This window comes from Motacilla alba, chromosome 7, assembly GCF_015832195.1.
Source record: "Motacilla alba alba isolate MOTALB_02 chromosome 7, Motacilla_alba_V1.0_pri, whole genome shotgun sequence".
Classification (NCBI taxonomy): domain Eukaryota; kingdom Metazoa; phylum Chordata; class Aves; order Passeriformes; family Motacillidae; genus Motacilla; species Motacilla alba.
In genome coordinates this window covers 12464562-12484311 of record NC_052022.1, presented here as the reverse complement: position 1 = coordinate 12484311, position 19750 = coordinate 12464562, and the positions used below count along the sequence as shown (strand labels likewise).

The window sequence follows — 19750 nt, the reverse complement described above, 5'->3', positions numbered from 1 at the left end:
TAGAACAATGCTGCATCTTGCCACCGGCTAAACTGATCTAAGCCTAACCATGTCTACAGGAAGAAAGGAAAAACAAAAAAGGAGATTCCCCCTCGCCATGCTCTTAATCCACCTTTCTCTATACTAATCTGAAGATGAGCTTGTGAATGGTCAATAAGGAGGCCAGGGCCCAGTTTGCTGAGCATGTGGCCTAGATCCTCAGCTGATGTATATAATTTATATTTTGAACCTCATCACATCAGCAGCAGATTATATTCCTGAACAGTATATATTGACTGCTATGAGGCCCTGTTGAGCTTCAACAAACCATTCTTTTATATTCTAGTTCTCTTCCCAGATTAAGACCAGATAAGCAAATTAAAACATGTCATGAGCAAGACAGGCCAACATAGCAGGGTTTTGAAGCTGTGTTTTGATTTTTGCTGGAAGTATATCACTGATGCTGTACCTTAACCAGGTCATATTGCAGTTTTCCCAAATTACATTTACCCCTTTCTTGAAACAATAAAGGTGCTGCTAATTGGGTTATAACACACAGCACATTTCTGAATAGTGTGGCATATAATAAGCAGACCTTCAGGAATGGGGGGTAACCTGATAGAGACACAGCCCTGAAGACCTTAATTAGCTGAAACAGTCTCTGACCTTCACTTCGCTTTGTCCAAGCAGAGCCTCCAAAACAGGCTGGAACACATTTATCCAATAAACTTGTCACATGAGAAAGGCTCTGCAGCAGTGCTGGGTTGGGCCTGCCTGCACTGAGAGGTAAGAGGATCTCAGGTTGTTTACCAGAAGGTGTTGCACAATGCACAAGCTAAAACCAGGCTGGCAGGCTCTGTGGGAGCCACACTGCACAGCACTTCCCCAGCTGCCTGGCTCAAAGGCTTGCATAACATCAAGAAAAGTAATGTGTATCTGTGATATTATTTGAAGAAGCTTCATAAAAATATAATCTAGTGTATTTTTCCAGCTCAGCGTGCGATTTTGAATTTCTAAGATATAAAGAGAAAAAAGGACTAGCTCCTTGTATTGACATATATTATTTGGTTAATTTTAGATTTTGTGGCACTCTCAGTGAACCATTTCACACATTTAGGTAATTTCTTGATACAACTGCATATGAATAATAATGCCAGGAAACACAAACTTGCTTTATCCCTCTTTCATGCAGTGCCAAGTAAGAAGCTCTGATGAAGTCGGAGCAGTTACTCCAATGTGAAATGCACGAGTCTCACCCTCACACCACACAGAGCAATGCTGTCACGGTTTTGTTTTAAACACACTATTCTGCGCTAAGTCTTCAAATTTATGTTATTTGACTCAATAAATGTTTGATGGTCTCAGTGTAGCATCTAGTGGAGAAAGGGTAAATAACAGAAAAAATGCAAAGCAGAACAGTGCCATTAACCCTGGTGCACAGTGGGGATGAAAGCATGCCCTTTTGGGGAGGGGAATACTGAGAATACTCCCGCAAATCATTCAGTGGAACACTTTGAGGGCTTCTGCAAAGTGGCTGCAGTTAACTGCATACAGTGCAAGGCTTCTAATCCAGGCAGAGCAGGATGGTATCACTGGCCTGAATTCAGCGCAGGAGAGTCTCTGTGTCTGAGATACACAATTGCTATGAAGGCAAAGTGTCCTTTAGAAACTTCCCTACTTAGTTTAAATTTGCTTTTTCTGCAGTAATAATGTTTCTGTCCTGGCTTAGTCAGTTTTGTGTCTTTTGAGTTCATGCTAATACTGTCTCCAATTAAACTACAGAGCCGGAGCTGCTGTTCCCCAAATTTTGTCCTGACTTAGCCCTTGCACAACCCAAACGATGTCAGTGTTGCTGCAGCACTGACACAGCAGCTGGTCACACTTGAAACACCACAGCCAAATCTGGCTCACAGGGGACTTGGCTCAGGACTGGTCCAGGACCCGTGGTGCAGCCAGACCTTGCAGGGCTCAGGGAAGTTGTGAATGCACAAGCAAAGCAGTAATTGTTCCCGCTGCCTTTGCATATTTAATCTGGGATTCAAGGGCTTAGCTTTTGAGACATACCAAATCTCAGCAGGTCCTGAAAAATGGGCTCCTCTGTGTAATTACTTAACAGCAGAAAAAAAGCTTAGTGTGACATTTTTAATATAATTTTGAATGTCATTATAATATTCTGTTTATAAACAAATTAGAGTAGCATATCCATGGTAAAAGAGAAGAAATCTTAATTTTCAATAACTGTGAGCTTAACAGATAAAGAATAGAAGGCTTGTTTTATAATTATTTTCTTTAAACTTTATTGCGACTTTTCAAGTGCATAAAATCTTTAGTATTTTATGGGGAGGTGAACAAAGAAGCACAAATCCATACACCAGAGTCTGCCTCTAGGCACAGTTCATAGTGGAGAGTCCTCCACTGTTAGAGGGGGTAGACAGCTATGAAATTAATGATGGCTTTGTAGAGCCAGTTTGTCATGATATGGCATGGAAATGTGCTGCCTTGGGCAGGAATATGAAGTAGAGGGTATGTCCCTCATTAACAGCACCTCTAGAGAAAACTATGATTAATCCAAAATTATCTGAGATACAATTTCTTTGCAATTCATGAGGCCTCTGTATGTTGCCACATATGTGTAGCAAGCAATTACAGAAGAATCTGCATTAGCCTTGTGGCACTAACCAACAGGCAGCCAACTCAAGGGTTCCCCATTCTGCATTTGTCCTTACTAAATCTTGGAAGCAAGAAAGATCAGATCTGCTCACTCCTTTATCCCCAAGAGCATACTGGAAGGTGGAAAGTAGGGGGGATTCCTGTTTTCCTACCTTGGTGGAAAGAGTAGAGCTGATAGTGCTGCCTGCACGCAGTGGGACTGCCCAGTTGTTTTCCAAAATGCCTCCCAGGTCATCTCCTAAAGTGCCTTTCAGCTCTGTCCTAATCTCAGTCCAGGCCCTCATTCATTACTTGATGTTTTCCTACTCCTCTGAACTGCTGGGGGTCCTGTCCCGTGATCCCAGAACAAGTTCACTGCAATGAGGGTAACTATCCTGGTTTTTGAGTAGTTAAGAAATGGCAGCAGACATCATCAAAAAAACCCCTCTCACTGCAGTCCAGTGACTGCTGAGCCTGGAGCTGGAGAGAAAGAGCTCCAGGTTTTTACCTTTTTACAGAGAGGAATACAAGCACATCTTCTACTGTCTTAGAGGTGACTTGGGAGTATCAGTAACAACATTACTGGTAAAGGCAAGCACTCAAAAAAGAGTTTGTTTCCAAGATTGTGAAATAATATAGATGAATTTTAATTTTCATTCTGTTGTTCTTTGGGTTTTTTCCTCACTTTCTGAACTTCCATGTTTCCAAGTCCCCACAACTATTGTGACTAGAAACATCATCATTATCACTCATCATCAGTACCATGGCTGTTGGTAACACTAGCACATGAAAGCTAAGATTCTTAGATAACAAGCAAATTTTATGAGCTGTGGGTAACATTACAAACCTGCTATAGATCAGATAAAAGCCACATTCAATGTGCAAATAAATGCTAGCCTTGGTGGTGGTGTCACCAGAGGCATGAAGCACTGAGAGATCCTGTCCTCCGTGTGTGGTCCCTTTGGGGTTGAGTAAGGAAGGTGCAGGTAGAGCAGTGGTGTAAGAGCAATACTGTGCTTTTTTGGTTTCAATGTTGTCAGTCCATAGGGTTGCCAACTCACCCTTTACTGGCATCTCTTTTCTTATCTTCTCTGGTAACCCAGAAGCCACTTTTGTGTCTGTGAAAGCATCTTTCCAGGGTTCTATTCACCAAATGGCAAATAGTTTGAAAACTCCTGCTGGCTCTCTGGTCCTCTTGTCTTTGCTTAAAGTTTCAGATGTCATCTGGTACACTCCCTCCATACTATTTTTAGGGTAAAAATATTTTTAAATAAAAAGGAACATATACAACATTTAACATTCTTGATCTGAAAATATTTTTCTGCCTGATTAGAAAATGCAGGGAGCTGAATTTTCTGTAAATGTTGATGCTTTTTTATTATAATTAGTCTGGCTAATTTCTACACAATCAGTCCAAGCTTTCTAAAATTTTTTCTGCTTATGACATGAACTTTGGAACCACTTCAGGAAGCCAGAAAGTGAACATTCTATGAATCAAAAATAAAGAACAGGTTGTACAATTCCTGGAAGAACTTAACCGGTCAAAAAATCTGTCTTGGCAATTTTTTTTTTGCAGGAGGCCAAATGTGAGTGTACTAGGAAGTATTTTGCACATGTTTTGTTCAGCTGAGTTGCTGCTGTGCCATCTTTGTCTTTTTCTTAGGACAGGCCAAATTTGACAGTTTTCTGTACCACACTCTTAATTCAAGGTCAGAGCAAACCACAACAGTCAATAAATGCTCTTTTATTTTTCCCTTCAGAAATACTTATAAAGAACACTTACTTTGGAAACGTGTCATGTTATACTGCAATGGAGAAAGACATTTTCAGGACTGGGGTTGCATTTCTGGCTATGTTTTGCCAGCGGGGGAAAAGCCCTGCACTGCTGCCGGCTGTTGGCAGACAATGCCGACCTCAAAACCACAACTGTGAAACTGTGGTGCAGTGAGAGGTGACACACGGTCTCCACTGGGTCTCACATGAGTGAGGAGTTCTGTGCAAACTTTTATAAAGAAGCCTGGGAAAGGCTGAAGTAACCAAGCACTACAATATTTTTTTTAAATCCTCAGGAAAAAATAAAAATGGGAAGGGATGACAGAGAGGCCATTTTCTCCTCTCTTCTTCTATATGTACTGGTATTTTTCAAAAGGTTTCCTGATGTTGTACTGGAAACAGGGCTGAAATATGAAACTGCCAATCTGACAGCGTGAGCTTATTCCAGTGTTTGTCTTGTAGATCAAGGAAGCCAAACCAACTTGAGCAACTTCTTTACCGATGTACAGTGTGCACTGCTTATCTACACAAGTTGCTGTCACCTTAAGCGAATAAAGTGCTGTGGCATTCACTCAGGGATCTTAGCAACAGAAATGTAAATAGCATTGAGTACAAAACACAGCAACCTGTGCACTTACATCATTCTTATTAGAACCAGTGCTATCTGACTTTCAGCTATGAAAGAAAACTACTTTCTGCATAGTTACCTACAATTCAGTCAAATAAATATCAACGTAAAGTTAGGGAAAAATAAAATAAAGCCTGTGGAGATGAAACCTGTATGTGTCAGCTGCTCATTTCAAATATTACTTCAATTTATTTTTACCACTGTAGAAATAAATCAATAGTAGGATTGAACCAATTCCACACAAATGAAGCCCACTTGTACTCTGCTTTTTGCATGTATGTTTCTCTCCTCCCAAATACTCCAGAAATTTTCTGAAGAGTTCCAAATCCAGAAGTCTTTAGTGACAGTTGTCAGTGCTGGGTTGCTAATGATGGACTTAGAGAAAGAAAAAAAATACTATTTTAAAACATGCAACACAGCTCAAACCAAAGTTATAGGCCTGTTGCAGAAATTACTGGGTGAGGTTCTTTGGGCTAAGTCTGAAGGTCTAACTAAACCATCATTTTTGGCTTTGTATCTATGCAACTGGTTTGCTAAATTAAGATCACTGGATCTCATCTTAAAATGTTGATTAAATCCCTTTTAAAGTTCTAAAAATGTTCATTAGATGTTCCATGGATTTAAATGTTTTACTGGGATTTCTCAGGTTCAGTCCCCACAGGATATGACAGGAAGCAAGAGGTTTGAGGTGGGGACATCTTTCTGCTGCAGCTGCAATATAAGAAAGGCTGACCATAGTCGGACCAAAAGTCCAGGTAACCTGGTGCCCTGCAGTTCCCTACAGTGGAAATATAAGGAGAGAGCAGTTACAGGTTAATTTTTCTTCCTATTTACCAGTTCAACCTCTGATTTTCTAAGGATGGAATTGGAGGCTCTCTCCATTTCTCTGCAAAGCAGCCTGGTTTTCTATAAATTTGTCTAGGAACTTCTTGCAGCCCTAAGTATTTTTGGCATCTAAAAGATCTCATGATGATGAATTATCCAAATTAAGCAGATGTTGTTTAAATAGTACTTCCTTTTGCTTTTTTTACACTTCCATTTGAAAAAAATATTATTAGATTCATCGTTGTTCTCGTAAGAAATGAGTAATTGTTCCCTGTTCACCTTTCCCTTGTCAGACTTGATTTTTGATACCTGTATTACATCTGCCATTTCCCATCTATTTCCTTAGTAGTTCAGAGTAATTGATCTGTCTTTTTTTCCATCTTTCCATCTTTCTTTCGACCTTCCATCTGAAGGTATTCCATCTTTCTGATCAATCTGGTCACTCTTTTTCCTGTTTTTTCATGTTTTTCCAATGCTTAAGATGCTACCACGTGTCAAGATGCTATGGGCAGAATTTTGTCTTGTATTAAAGGAAAGAACACAATTCCTGAAGATTTATACAGTAGCATTTTGTTTTATTGTTGATTTTTCATTCTCTTCTATCCTTATCAGTCCAAACTGCCTCTCTGAGCACTGAGATAACAATTTCAGAAAACTTATCCATAGTGACTCCAAAATGTCTTTGCTGACTGATATGAACTAATTAGAACCTACTATGTTGCACAAGTATTTTTGTTTTCCTTTCATTGGCATCTGATTGTTGCATTTTAGCTGCTATTTTATCACCTGCTCCATCTCTACCATTATGGTGGTTTTTTTTGGTTTTCATTTTCCTGAATAATTGTGAATCCCTAGAAAACACTGTCCAATCCTGTTTCACTTACCACTTGTGAACCTGTTGTAAAGCTCAGGTGCATTTGGAATCTCACTGGTTACTCCCTTTGTGATCATTTACCCATCCATCTTCCCTTTGAAGCAGTTACCAATTACACAGAGAGCTCGGCCCCTGGGCTTTGTAAAACTGTTTGGGGAAATCTTCATATGTGGTTGCTTCATCCAGGCTGCATGTTAAATGTTCTTCACATCATGTCCATAGCTCCTTTCTGGGTCAGACTGGGAAGACACCCCATACATGCTCTGTCTCCTCGAGTGCCACACATTTGGATTTCCTTTCTGTGGCTATTTGACTGAGAGTAAAAGCAGGCTGGGTGGAGGAGAGGTGGAAGAAGATAGCAGAAGCTGGTACAAACTTGGTCTTCTTCCAACAGGGAGTTGATTAGGCTGACGACTCCAGAGTCCCAGTATTTATACAAAGCCTGCATAAGCCAGCTCCTCTTTATCAATATTTGCTGACTTTGCTGACATTTTTAACCAGGTTTGCAGTTTCTGCTTCTTCTCATTACATGGTGATGAGCCGTGTGTTAGACTGACTGGGCTGTCATTTCTGTTTTCTCTAAAGTCTTGTCTAAAAATTTCTATTATTCCAGAGCTGGGTTCACTCCAAACCATAAATTACAAAGCACAGTTAATAATTTGGCGATTTCAGATCCAAACTCCTTTTAAACCCTGGGGTGAAAAATACATTGTCCTGGCAGGCAGGTACTGTACAGTTTACTGACAGGCTCCAAAACCACAGACACTCAGTTTTGCACATACGTTTTTTCTGACCATGCCCCTAAAAAAGGTTTTGTTGTAGCAATCACCTCAAATTCTGCAAAAAAGAACAGTGACAGAAAAAAGTACTTCATTTTCTCCTGTTTTCCCTGAATGCTTCTGTTACATCTCTGTTGCCTGCCAGTTCTTCACATTCTCTAGCAGATCTGTTCTTGATGTGTTCGGGAAAAAAAAATATTTATGCTTCAAAAGATTTTTTTTACCTGGTTTATTATGGTTTTGTCTTGCCAGTTCATGCTATTTGCCAGTGTTTATGCTTCTACTTTTGGACAGAAGCAGAAAATAACAGTGTTCCACGAGTAAATGCACAAGTGGACTTCACAAAATCACTCGGCTGTTTGCAGTGGGTATCTAGAAATTCAACCTTGTGGTATGGTACTTTGATGTGCATTAAAAACAAAGAAGTTTGTCAAAGGCTGGCTGGAGAAAGAAAGGACTTGGTGAAACATGGTCCAGAAACTGTAAGTACTGATGTTTCCATTATCTTTCAGTTTCAGTGCATTTCTGAGCATTATCTATAATATGTATTTATAAAAGAAATACAACCAGCCTCCAGACTGGATAATAGCTACAACAAACTTACTACCACAAACTCCTATTTTGCAGTATTCTAACAATTAGTGCTGAGGAGCCCTATGGCACCAGGTATTGCACAGACTTAAAGAGAAAGTGAATCCCTGTCCCAAGCAGCAAAATTCTTCTGTCCCCATAGCTTAGGACATTGCTGAACACTCATGTTCAGTATTTATGTCCATACCATGCACTATGGATATAGTAACAGTGATCCCAAAGCCATGCTGCAGCACAAACTTCTCTGCCATTAATGCTGAGCAGTGGCACTGCCCACGTGGGATTTGGCCAGCTTTAAGGTTGTTCCCTGAGTAGCGTGTGTATGTTCTAAGGGCTTTGCTGAATTAGGACCTTACTTTATAGAAAATGTATCTGCTAATAAACATACGTTATGCTTGATCAAGCTTAGCGTTAAGATTAACTGCCTTGTCTCCTCTTTTCACAGCTAAACTCCACCTGTGGTGAGAGTAATTTATCTTGAATTGCTTTAATGCAGTGTTTAAAGTAGGTCTTCTGGGCCACAAAGCAGTTTGCATGTATTTCAGTGAGAGGCTTAAAATCCCATTCACATTTTTAATATACAGTTTTCTCACATAAATTAATCACAGCTTGGTTGGCAGGTCTTGCATGAGTAATAAGGTTGTTGGCACAAACACATACCACAGGTCTGTTAGGTAAAGGAGAAGCTTTTGTTTGCTTCTATATTTACACAAGAGGTTTAACTTGTACAAAACAGTTTAAGATAGTGGTGTTTTACCAGCAGGACACGACAAGCTGTGAGATAACATATCCTCCCCAAAATGCATCAACAGAGTACAGATAAATCCCCACATGCTGGTCTGAAAATTAAACTCTTGCGATGCAAAATATTTTCACAAAATGCAGCTTCCATTGCTTATGTACACAGGCAGAAAACAGCCAGAAACTTTCTGTTATAGGAAAGAGCCATGGTCTAGGAAGAGAATTGAGCTGAATGCACTTTTTACATTTTTGAGAATGTGCTCTTTTGAGTAAATTATGACAAAGTGACATTTCAGTTTGCTTTCTCTCTTTCATTCATAATTTTGGGAAGTGATTGCTCAGGGTATATAACATGTAACTCAGAATTCTGCAAAGTAAGTTTGTTGCTGAATTCGTCTGAGCAGTATCTGCACTCAAACATTCTGCTGTGCAATTTTGCTCCATTGCTGTTGTAAGCTGGAGAACTTTGTCTCAATATCTGTTTAGTGCTCTTGCAACGTAGGCCTGACCTGAAGTACTCTGCACATGGTGGGAATCTTCCACTGCCTTGATTAAGGGCTTTGAATCAAGTCTTCTGTAAACAACAAAATGCAGAAAAGACAATGTATTGCAAGGAATTAACTTTGGAATGCACATATAATATCTGAATGTATCACCAATTTTGTGTTAGATCAACAAAACAAATCCCTTTGTAACACTGCAAGGTTGCATTTGCCAAAATGATGTTGTGTAGTTCTACATTCACCACGTGGAGTGGTTTGGGTTGCTCCTCCATCACACACTCTGTTGAAAGCAATGTATTAATTATTGTTCTTCTCAGATTGAACGTAACTGTATCTTTGACACAAACCATGCACAAGAAAATTATATGAAAACGTGAGAGGCAGAATTGGAATCTTAAGTGCAAATGGAATGAAATGTATGTGTGCAATTTGTGACTAAATTTGACATGAACTGAAAGAGAATTATCAGGAAACCAAGACAACTGTGCAGCCAAGGATGCCTTTAATGCACAGAAGAACATAAGCCCTGCTCGAGAGGCTGGCAGCAGCTCACAAATGCAGAATACAGTTGCTGGATGTCTCTACTTGCACCACAATCAGTCTGTCAATGTAACTACAGAGATGTTCAGGAAGAGCTGGAGGAACAGGAATGCAACAAGGAATGGCATTACTGATGCTGTGTGTATTATTTTGGGGCTTTATGAAATCATCAGTTTAGGAATTGTTCAATCCAGAGGAATGAATCGTTCACATTTCAAGCTCTGTCATCTTTTAGACTTTTGAAAGTAAAATGTAATTTTACAATTTATAACTGTTTTCTACTCATTAAGAAGTCTATTATTTAAAAGTGTTCCAGAGATTGTGATCTGAAATTTCTGCTTGACTGCTTTCCCCAAGTTCAGTCTTCTTATCCTGATTCAACTTGTTCCTGAAAGAAGTCATGTAGAGTATCCTGTATACCCTAATACTCACTAAGGAAATGGGAGAGGTTACAAGTCCTTGGATTATTTAGCCCATTAACATGGAGGGGGTACGACTGCTTTATTAAAAGTAATTGAGGGAAAACACTGCTAAGAGGGAAGGACTATTTAAGCAAAAGAACAAAACTGGCACAAGAACAATTTAGGCTGAAAATGTAAGGTTTGCAAACATCAAACGAATGAGATTTTAGAAAGCTTCCTAATTAGAAGAGAACATGCAAACTCTTTAAGTATTACTCCACATCTTGCTATGGTTAGGAATTTAATTGTGAAATCCAAGAACTCATTCCCAAACATTGGACTCAGTAATCTTAAGGGTCTTTCCCAGCCTAAATGATTCTATATATTCTATGTGTCGGTTACTAGGTAAAGGGCTTGTTGTGAGAGGTTGGATTTTAATAAGTGGACATTAAAGACATTTTTAACCAAACCCTTTAATAGCCAATGTAAGTACATCAAAGGACCGGGTTGTGTTAAACCACGTCTTTGAACGCAAACCTTCCCATGGGCCACATATGAAAATCTTTATGTGGCCAGGAGGCACAGTACACCTCACACTCTGGAAAGCTCCGGCAAGGACCCACAGGCAGTACTGATCCCCTGGGACATTTGCAGGGTGAGGCTGGGCAGCCATGTGACCAAGACGGAGGGTTACGACATTAAGACACCCCCACTGCTGCACTGTGGCTCATTTTCCCCTTGGAACGGCGCGGGTCAGAAGAGCAGCCTGCGGCTCCCACGGGCACAACCCCGCTCAGCGGGACCCCGTTCCCCGGGCGAGGGGAAGGCGGCGGGACGGCGGCGGGAGCCAAGCCGAGGCACCGAGCGCCGCTGAGGGCCGCCCGTCCCAGTGCGCCGCTGCAGCTGAGAGTGACGGCTTAGCTGGCCAATCCGAGCTCACCGCCGCCTTCAGCCGTGGTAAACTTAGCCAATCAGACTGCCAGCTGCACACCCGGTCCTGCCCCCTCCCTTTTACGGACACACGACGGACCAATAAAAAGGAGAGCACGGCGCTCGCCCGCTCTCGCGAGCTCTCGGGGGCCGCCTCCCGCCCTCCGCCGGGCGACTGCGCAGCCGCCATGTTGGTTGCTATGCTGCCCGCGTGAGGCGGGCAGGAGGGCGGCGATGAGGGGAGGAGGCTGCAGATCCTCCTCCCTCCTCCCCCACGGGCGCTCGCTCGCTCGCCGGCAGGGAAGGCGCCTCCGCAGCGCCCCGGCGCTCCACCTCCCCCCGGTCCCCTTTGCCTCCCGGCCGGGGCTGCACGCGGGGCAGCCGCCGGTCCGTGCGAGGCTGTGCCGCGCCCCGTGAGGCTCCTCCGGCCGGTCGCTGTGAGGAGAGGGGGGGAAGGAGAGGCCGGAGGGTGGGGGTGTCCTCCGCCTTCCCCCCGGGGCTCCTCCGTCCTCTTCTCCCCTAGCTCTTTTTCCCTCTCCTTCCCCCGCTCCCTGGGCCCAGTCGCTGCAGTACGATGCGGCGCTCGCCGCTGCGGCGGGGCGCGGGGCGGCTGCCGTCGCTGCTCCCGAGGCTGCGGCTCGGGCGGGCGCTGCGGGAAGACTGAGACTGAGGGGGGGCGCGGCGAGCGGCGCCTCCGCTCCCGCTCTCGATCCCGATCCCGCGGGGGGTGCGGGCGCTGCGCGTGCCCGAGCGTCTGCGGCGCGCGTGCCCGAGCGCGCGCCCGCGGAGGCGGGTTGGGGGTCGCGCGGGGCGGCAGCGGCGCGAGCGCGCAGCCCCCGCGCCTCTTTGCTCCGCGCTCCCCGCTCCAGCTGGAACCAGGACGTGGATGTTACATGAAGGTAAAGGCGGCCGCCGGCGCGCTCGGGGCTCCGGGCTGGGGGGACGAGGGGTGCTGCGAGCCGCGTCGTCCCCATGCTGTAACCACCCCCCCGCTCCCCCTCCCGCAACTTGGCGCTCAGGTCGCCGCGGGCGGAGAGCGACTCAGCCCTGAGCCCTTTTGTGGGGGGGGGTTGTGTGTGCGCTCTGCCTCCGGTTCGCCTCTCCGAAAAAACAGGAGAGCCGGCTCCCCTCTGGCGAACGGGGTGTGGGGGCTGTGCGGAGCTGGGGGGGGCCGTAAATAGCCTCGAGGGGAACGAGTTGCGGGGGCAGGTCGGGGTCTCTAAAATGCAGTGAACTCCGCCGAACGCCTGACACGGATTTTTATTTCAGCGTGTTTAATAAAAAACTTTGCGATCCTGTGCTTTCTAGGCACATGTGCGCGTTGCCCTGGTTATGGGTAGGGAAAATAGGTTTGAGTGCTGTCGTTGCATTCCTCTGGTACATTTTTAGTGTCTCCCTCGAGCAGAAGGCTTGTATAATCGCTGTGTCTATATGCGACAGAGGCTTTTCGTGTACCTGATGATGGGTTAACTCGTGCATGCTATTGCAGCACCGGCTGGAAGAGGCATAACGTCTTTTTCCTTTCAAAAATCTTCAAGAGCATGTAGCTCAAACTAGATCGCTGCCAGTGTACGTGAGATGTTCCCACCTCTGGTCTGTTCGAAGGATATACATCGTTCAGATGTAAAATACACGTGAACGAACTTTATGCTGTTATTTACACCCGTCCAGGACTTCAGTGTGGCCAAGCTGTTACAATTTTTTGAACTGTGAGATAGAAAATATTTGTGTGACTTGTGTATTACAGAAGTGCTAATGGATCTCAGCTGAAGAATAATAGTTAGACTGCAGTGTGCACGTACATTTGCTCACCCACGGGGCATTTCTCTTGCCCTGAGCTAAACTCAAGAGTTCAGTGGCAAGGGGGTTTTGTGAGTGCACGTTTGCCTGCTTGTTTTGGCAAATAAGTGCTCTGTAATGTTGGGAGCCACCGACGTGTTCCCAGGCATGCAGACGCTGTGTGCTCGTCACATTGTAAATGTGCGTTGCAGGAATACAGGGATGAGTTACATTAGAATTGGTAAACCCATTTTTTATTAGATATGTATATTGTAGGAAAGTTTTCCAGTTCATTGCTTGAACATAATATATTTAGTATTGTAATCTTACGGATGCCATTTTCTTGACAATGGGTTTCTTGCTTCACTGACCTAAAAAGTTGTTTTTACATATTGGCATGACTCTGGCTTGCACCATGTTGATAAAATATGATTGTGGGTGATAAGCTTACAGATATGTACATGTGTGTCAATACGTTTCCCAGGCAAGTTTATACTTTATAAACTCAGAAATGTACTGTTGGTCCGATTTTTTTTTTGCTTTAACTTTTTTGTCATTACAGTTTCTTTGTATTTTTAGATTGTGTGTGTTTTTAATTTTAGTTTTTCAAAGTCAGATTAAACATTGAAATACAATTGCATTTTCCTCACAAGCAGAAATGTATTAAATAATTTTACTTTTCAGTATGTTTTCCTTATGCTTGCAGCTAAATTTGCTTGGAATCAGATTTACCTGTTTAGAGTTTACTTTGATGGTTACTTCTTGTTCAGCAAAATTGTCCGTGGAGTGTATTGTTTGTTGCCATGCTTTACAACCCTCATGTCCTGTTAATGTCTAATTTAGGTTCTACATAACAGTATTGATTGGACACCCTTGCTAAAAATACTTTCAGGGCTGGGTACACTTACACCGTAGTAGCAGGAAAGTTCAGCCGATACTGTTTTTCTGTGACTAGAATGAAATAATTGTTAGCAGCCATATTTTTAAAGCATGAATAAAACCCAAAATCTTGTAATCTTAGAAGTAATGCTAATGGCTCTGTGGAGTGGATAAGCTCTGTGTTAATGAGCAGGGTTCGTGTAGTACTCTTGACATGTCACTGCCATTAGCATATTTGAAATATATGGTGAGTTAATACTCAGGGTACATCATTTTGGCTCAGGTCCTGTAGTGGCCCCTCTTTGGGCAGAGGGATCCACCTGCACAGAAGTTGCTGCAGGGACTTGAGCTCCAGCATCGGTTCGGTAGACATCAGGCCTGTGTTTGTCGAGGGCATTTGCTGTGTGTGAATGTTTGGTTGTGTTTGTGTGCTGTCAGAGGGGCTTCTGGGCATGCAGAGCTCCAGGGCTGGCAGCCTCGTACAGTAGTGTGTGACGTGATTACTGGCGATAAAGGGACTTCTAAAAGATTGCTTTCATATTGTAACAGCACTACTGAAAGGTCCTGAGCAGCATCTGGGGGCTCCATTTCACTGGGCCATTATTTATGGTTGTTACTTTGTAAGGATTTTGTTGAGTGTACGTGGGAGTTTTGTGCTTTGGTTTGTGTGCACGTATAGAAAGTGGGATGCACACCGAGAGCTGAGGGGAGGTTACGCTGGAGGGGAAGGTCGCCAGGATGGGTCAGCCATCAGCTCACCTGTATGTGGGAGAAAGAACAGCGTGCTCGGGGCAGTTTAGGCTTTGGACGTAGTGAATGGGTTGGGTAAATGTCTTCTTAAAATTACAGTGGATTGAAAATTCTGGTTCCAACTTTTCAACTGGTCAAAACTTTAATTAAAACAAGCAGTAGATATGTGCATGGCTTTTTTTGGTGTTGGAATCAATGTTAGGCTATTTTTCCTAAACTGATAAATAGTACATTTCTGTGGTTTGTCTTCTTGGGTCTTCTTACTACCAATAGTTTGATCCTCTGATTCATCATGATTGTGCTTTGTTGCTCCTCCCCTCCCCCCATTTGGGTTTGAATTTGGTGCAAGATCATATGAATTCCATGCCTTCGCATGCTGTTTCTGTGTCACCTCACTTCCATTCTCACCAATTAAAAAATGGTCAAACAAGAGAATCTTTCAGCAGATGGTTGACTGTGCCTTTTTTTTTTTTTTTAATACAGCACTTTCACTTTGGTGCTGTCACTTTTCATTAAATGCCCAGAAAAAATTCTCATGGGTATTAATGTCCTCCAACCTAAATAACTGTAAAAATGGTTTGTGTATGTATATAATATGGAATTGTTCATGGGGGCAAGAAGGAAATGTGAAGGGGGAAGAGCAGAGGGAGGGGAAAATGGCCTGAGCAGGAGACAAAACCCAAGGAGCTCAGCAGTGGGCTGGTAATACAACAGCAGGTCTTTGCTGTCTGGACCAGCTGTTCATATATGCTTGTTTGGGAACAGCGGCTGTTTTTCCTTCAGGACTTGTAATCCACTGAAGTAGCATAAAAAAACAATTTTCCCTAGGCTTTTGAAAACCTTTAATTTCTAAAATTTTGGAGTTCCTTTTAAGTCTATATATATACACACACGCACATATATAATTATTATAGTGTTATACGTATTCAAAATCTCCATCTTTAATTTGGAGAATTCCAGAATTAGCAAACTATTGCTGTTTGCCACTTACAAAATAAATTACTTCAAGTTAATAGCAGTTAAAGTGTTCAGAGAAGTTTTATTGACGTGCTGACATACCAGAATTCAGTGTCCAGATGTGTAGGTTAGAAGAATCTGGTTAACAGCACACTGAAGTCTGTGCTGGTTGTATGCAGTGTCCCAGTACATGCCACAGAATGTTACAGCTGGTGGCCACAGAGATTCTCAGTAGATCAGACAAACATAACTTGATGAATTTCTCTTTGAAATGTGAGAATTGAACCAGCTTCTCCTTTCTCAGCTTATGCACCTTCAAACGAAGACTGGTAGGGTGATGCAGTTAGGCCTCTCTTGGCACCCCACTTTGTCTCACGCTGCAATTACTCTTGGACAAGTTTACTGTGACTATTGGATGATAAATGCAATTCCATTTGTGTGGTTTATGAGACACTGCCATCTCTACAGTTACATGAGGAAGGGGGAAATGGCTAATATCCATTTAAAAATAAACAGTCTTTTGATGATGAGTATTTATGGTCTGTAATGAGGAATGCTCCGGGAAATATTTTCACTGATTGGAGTGTGAAGTGAGCTCTTCATTGCCACTTCACAATTTTCAGTCTGACCCCAAGATTGATGAGGTAGAAATAGACAATCCACTTCTTATGGCACGTGCATTCTTACATTGCCTTTCTGAGTATTTCTTATCTTTTTCAGGGTAACTAGATTAGAGAATAATAACTGACTTATTCTGCATGACCAGAAACCCAGATCTTCAAATGACAATCAAATGTAGTGCTGCTAGAGATTGGTATTTTCATACTTGGAATTTCAAATATTTTAAAATTAGAATGTAGATAAGATTAAAGGAGGATGCATTCAGTTCTCTTGTTAACCTGGGTTTTGGACTTTAAATTAAAAGTTGCTAAATATCTGCTAGTCAAAACCTTGTTCTGACTGGTGCTTTTTCTTGGGAAACACCAGTTTAAGTCTGAAGGTATTGATTTTTATGTTATTTTGCTTGATAGTTTTAATAAGCTAATTGAAAAAAATCAAGTGTAAGCTCTTTTCTGCTGTTTGCTAGGAGTAACAATTTTAATTGGTTTGATTTTGTGCTGTTAGGTGTGCTTAGATTAAGCAAATGGTCCTCATTTTGTCTCCAAAAGCATTTTAACTTTTAAGACAGTTGAGTGTATTTTAGCTTTTCCTGAGTCCTTTGGCCAGTTTTTTGCATTTGTGTACCAACATCTCTGAAGTACAGATCACCCACCCTCCCAAAAACCCACCCAACCAACCAAACCTCCAAAGAATGTTTTCTGTCTGCTGCAAAAGATGGAAATGAGAAAAAAAGTATATCAGTAGTGCTCTGAAACTTGTGTCAATTATTGAGTGCAATGAAAGTTATGTAAGTGGTGGTTTCTTGGATAAGGAAATGATTCTTAGTTAAGTCGTTTGTATTTTTTTATGTCAGGTTTAAAACCAGAAATTGAAACTGTATCTGCAGCAGATTGCTGTCCATGCAGCAGCTGGTAAAAGAGCCTGCTGTGGCTCCTTTGTCTCAGAGATGTGCTGGCATACTTTGTCTTGTAGAAGGTTAACAAGCGAGATTTCTGTGTTTTCTGGCCATAGTGGAAAGTGGTATGTGCAAAAGAGTCCAACAAATGGATTTGATAACACTGCAAAGCTGTGTTTTTCATAGGAGAAATTCAAGTGTGACACACCAGAACTTGTGCTCTCTTGTATGTGCCAGTAGAGATACAGTGCTGAAGTAACTTCATACTTAGTTCAGGCTTGAATAGAACTGGAAATGTTGTTAATTCCTCTCCTTCAGGTAGAAAAATTACCACATGGTCAGTAAGAGCACCTGGAAAATATACCAGTCAGTGGAAGAACAGTTTTTGCTATTAATACTCTCTGAAATTCCAACTTAGCACAGGTTTTTTTCCGGGCCAAGAGAGAATTTCTTGATGGTGTTTTCCCTTATATTTTCCTAGGCCATGAAGTTGCAAAACATGTTAATTGTAATTAAAGCTCTTAAAACTGATCTGAACAAAAAATAATCCAAAATGTAATGTATTTCTCTTGGTACCGAAAGAAAAATGCTTCTCAGATTTTACAGCTTTGATTCAATGCTTTTGCTTTAAAAAAAAACAATTTATGAGGAAGATCACACAATAAAACTGGGTTTGTTTTGTTTTTATTAGCCTGGTCACTGAATTCTGAGATGTTTTTTGGGGAACAAACCTGCAGTCTTCCCATGAAAAATTTGCTTTGGAGAGAGTTAAAATTAACATATGTCACTTTGCATTTGTCTGTCTTGATACGTGCAACAAGCTTGTAGTGTCATCTGAAAAAGTGAGACATATTTTTGTCTTTTGATGTGTAAATGGGGTTGAAGATGACCAGTGCTGATGTCCAGTGATGCATTGTAAGTTGTTTTTTCCCATACGAATTGTGTGTGTGCACTGCATATGCCAGTTTTGCATTGTGTGTCTAAACTGCATAGAGCCTCAGTACCGCTCTTAAAACGTTTTTCTGAGTTTATAGAGTGCCCCTATTTAGAAAAGCTTGACTTTTGGAGAAGGGATGTGTATCAATTTGTTTGGCTTAAAAATAAAATTTTATGCAACTTGGCATTTGAGTTTTAAATCTGTGGCCTGTAACCTCCAAACTGTGAGCTGCTATTAAGACTTCCCTTGGAAGAGGCTCTTCCCTTTTTTTTGGGAGGCAGGCTGCAGTTAGGATTGATGCCACAGTCTGTTTTTAGAACTTGAGTGCAAATGAGGCTATGGATGGGAATCCTAATCTACAAGTAATTCCCCACTTACTGTGTTTTAGGCTTGTGTGTTGACTCTGTAAGGAGGCAGTGCAGGCTGTTAGCTCATCCAAGTGCACCTGCTTTCCACAGAGCAGATCTCTTTAATATTTGGAAGGATGTAGCATTTATGTAAAGATGGTTTTGAATGACTGAAATAGGTCTGCCTCTAAAACTGAAGGGGTGTATCTTTGTCTTAAGTCGGGATAGGAAAGAGGAGAAGGACAGCTGCCCTGCAATAATTTAAAGTGTGTAGGGTTTTGGTAAACATAATGAAAAAGGAGAGGTAAATACTTTTTTTTAATTGTCCCCAAATCTCGCGACCTGTTATGAAGTTTGTGCTGCAATAACCGTGGCACACACCACCACAGGAGGGAGAAACTGAAATGCAGAAGTTGCATTACAGTGGAACAAACACACGAGATGGTTACGTTAAGGGGTCTTACTTCCAAGTGATTTGCTTTTTTTTTTTTTTTTTTGGCTTATTTGTTTCCTATGGGCTTAAGTGAGACTACTGATTTAGATTGTTTACTTCTAAGAGCTGATGCAGTTGCTGCTAGTTGTGGTTCTGTCATCTCTTCTCAAGTTTGCTATACATGCAGCTAGGTGAGGAGGGACAGAACATTAATGGTGGCAAAAGTTTCTTACCTTTCTTAACCCTTCCCTAATAATTATTTTGCTTCTCCTTTCATTGTATGATACATTAAAATATACCATGTAAGTCAGATTTGTAAACTACTCAGGCTGGAAGTGGCCTCAGATATTCAAATTAGGACTAAGGAAATAATTTTGTTGTTGGGAAAAGGTTATTTTTGCTTTGCTTTCCTGGGTGGTGTAATGTGGTTACAATTTTTTGGCACCTTTACTTAATAGATTTGTTCTTACTTAAGAGACTTACGGTATTGGTGATACTGTCTCTTCCTTTTTCTCATAGTATAGATTTGAGTATTTTGTTTCACAGTTCCTGGATCTGTCTGAGGAAGTGACCATATGAGTGTGTGCCTCGGGGGGGATGCAGTGTGGTGGATGTTCCCTGGGTTCTTTTGGTAAAGCTGTTTTTGACTTTGCACAATCCCCACGCTTGCAGAAACCCTGGATTATGTTCAAGCTTTGCAATTATTAAGTAAATTGTGTAGAATTGAATAACAGACATTATAAAGATATTAATTAAAATATCGCTGCTTTCAAAAACATGCCGCTTGAAAGATTGAGAGACGTACAGTAAGAAAATGAGGTGTGAGTAACCACTAAGGATGTGTACATACAGTTACACTTAGAACAGAATTCCTCAGTAGAGGACTAGAAAATAGATTGATAATGAACATCTGACAAAAAGTCCTCCAAGAGGAAATTC

General features: G+C 41.9%; 1 protein-coding gene across 4 annotated transcripts in view; it reads left to right on the top strand.

Annotated features, from left to right (window-relative positions):
- Positions 1-11377: 11377 nt before the first annotated feature.
- The window catches only part of PTPN4 (protein tyrosine phosphatase non-receptor type 4), a 108436-nt gene continuing 100063 nt past the window's right edge, over positions 11378-19750 (top strand). For 3 of the 4 annotated variants that reach the window (XR_005257664.1, XM_038143636.1, XM_038143637.1), the window contains exon 1: positions 11378-12112. Coding sequence is in view for 3 of the 4 variants with exons in the window: in XM_038143636.1 (XP_037999564.1) it covers positions 12100-12112 (13 nt within the window). In the remaining variant the exon portion in view is untranslated. The remainder of the gene's footprint in view (positions 12113-19750) is intronic. The other variant, XM_038143634.1, reaches the window with a different exon arrangement.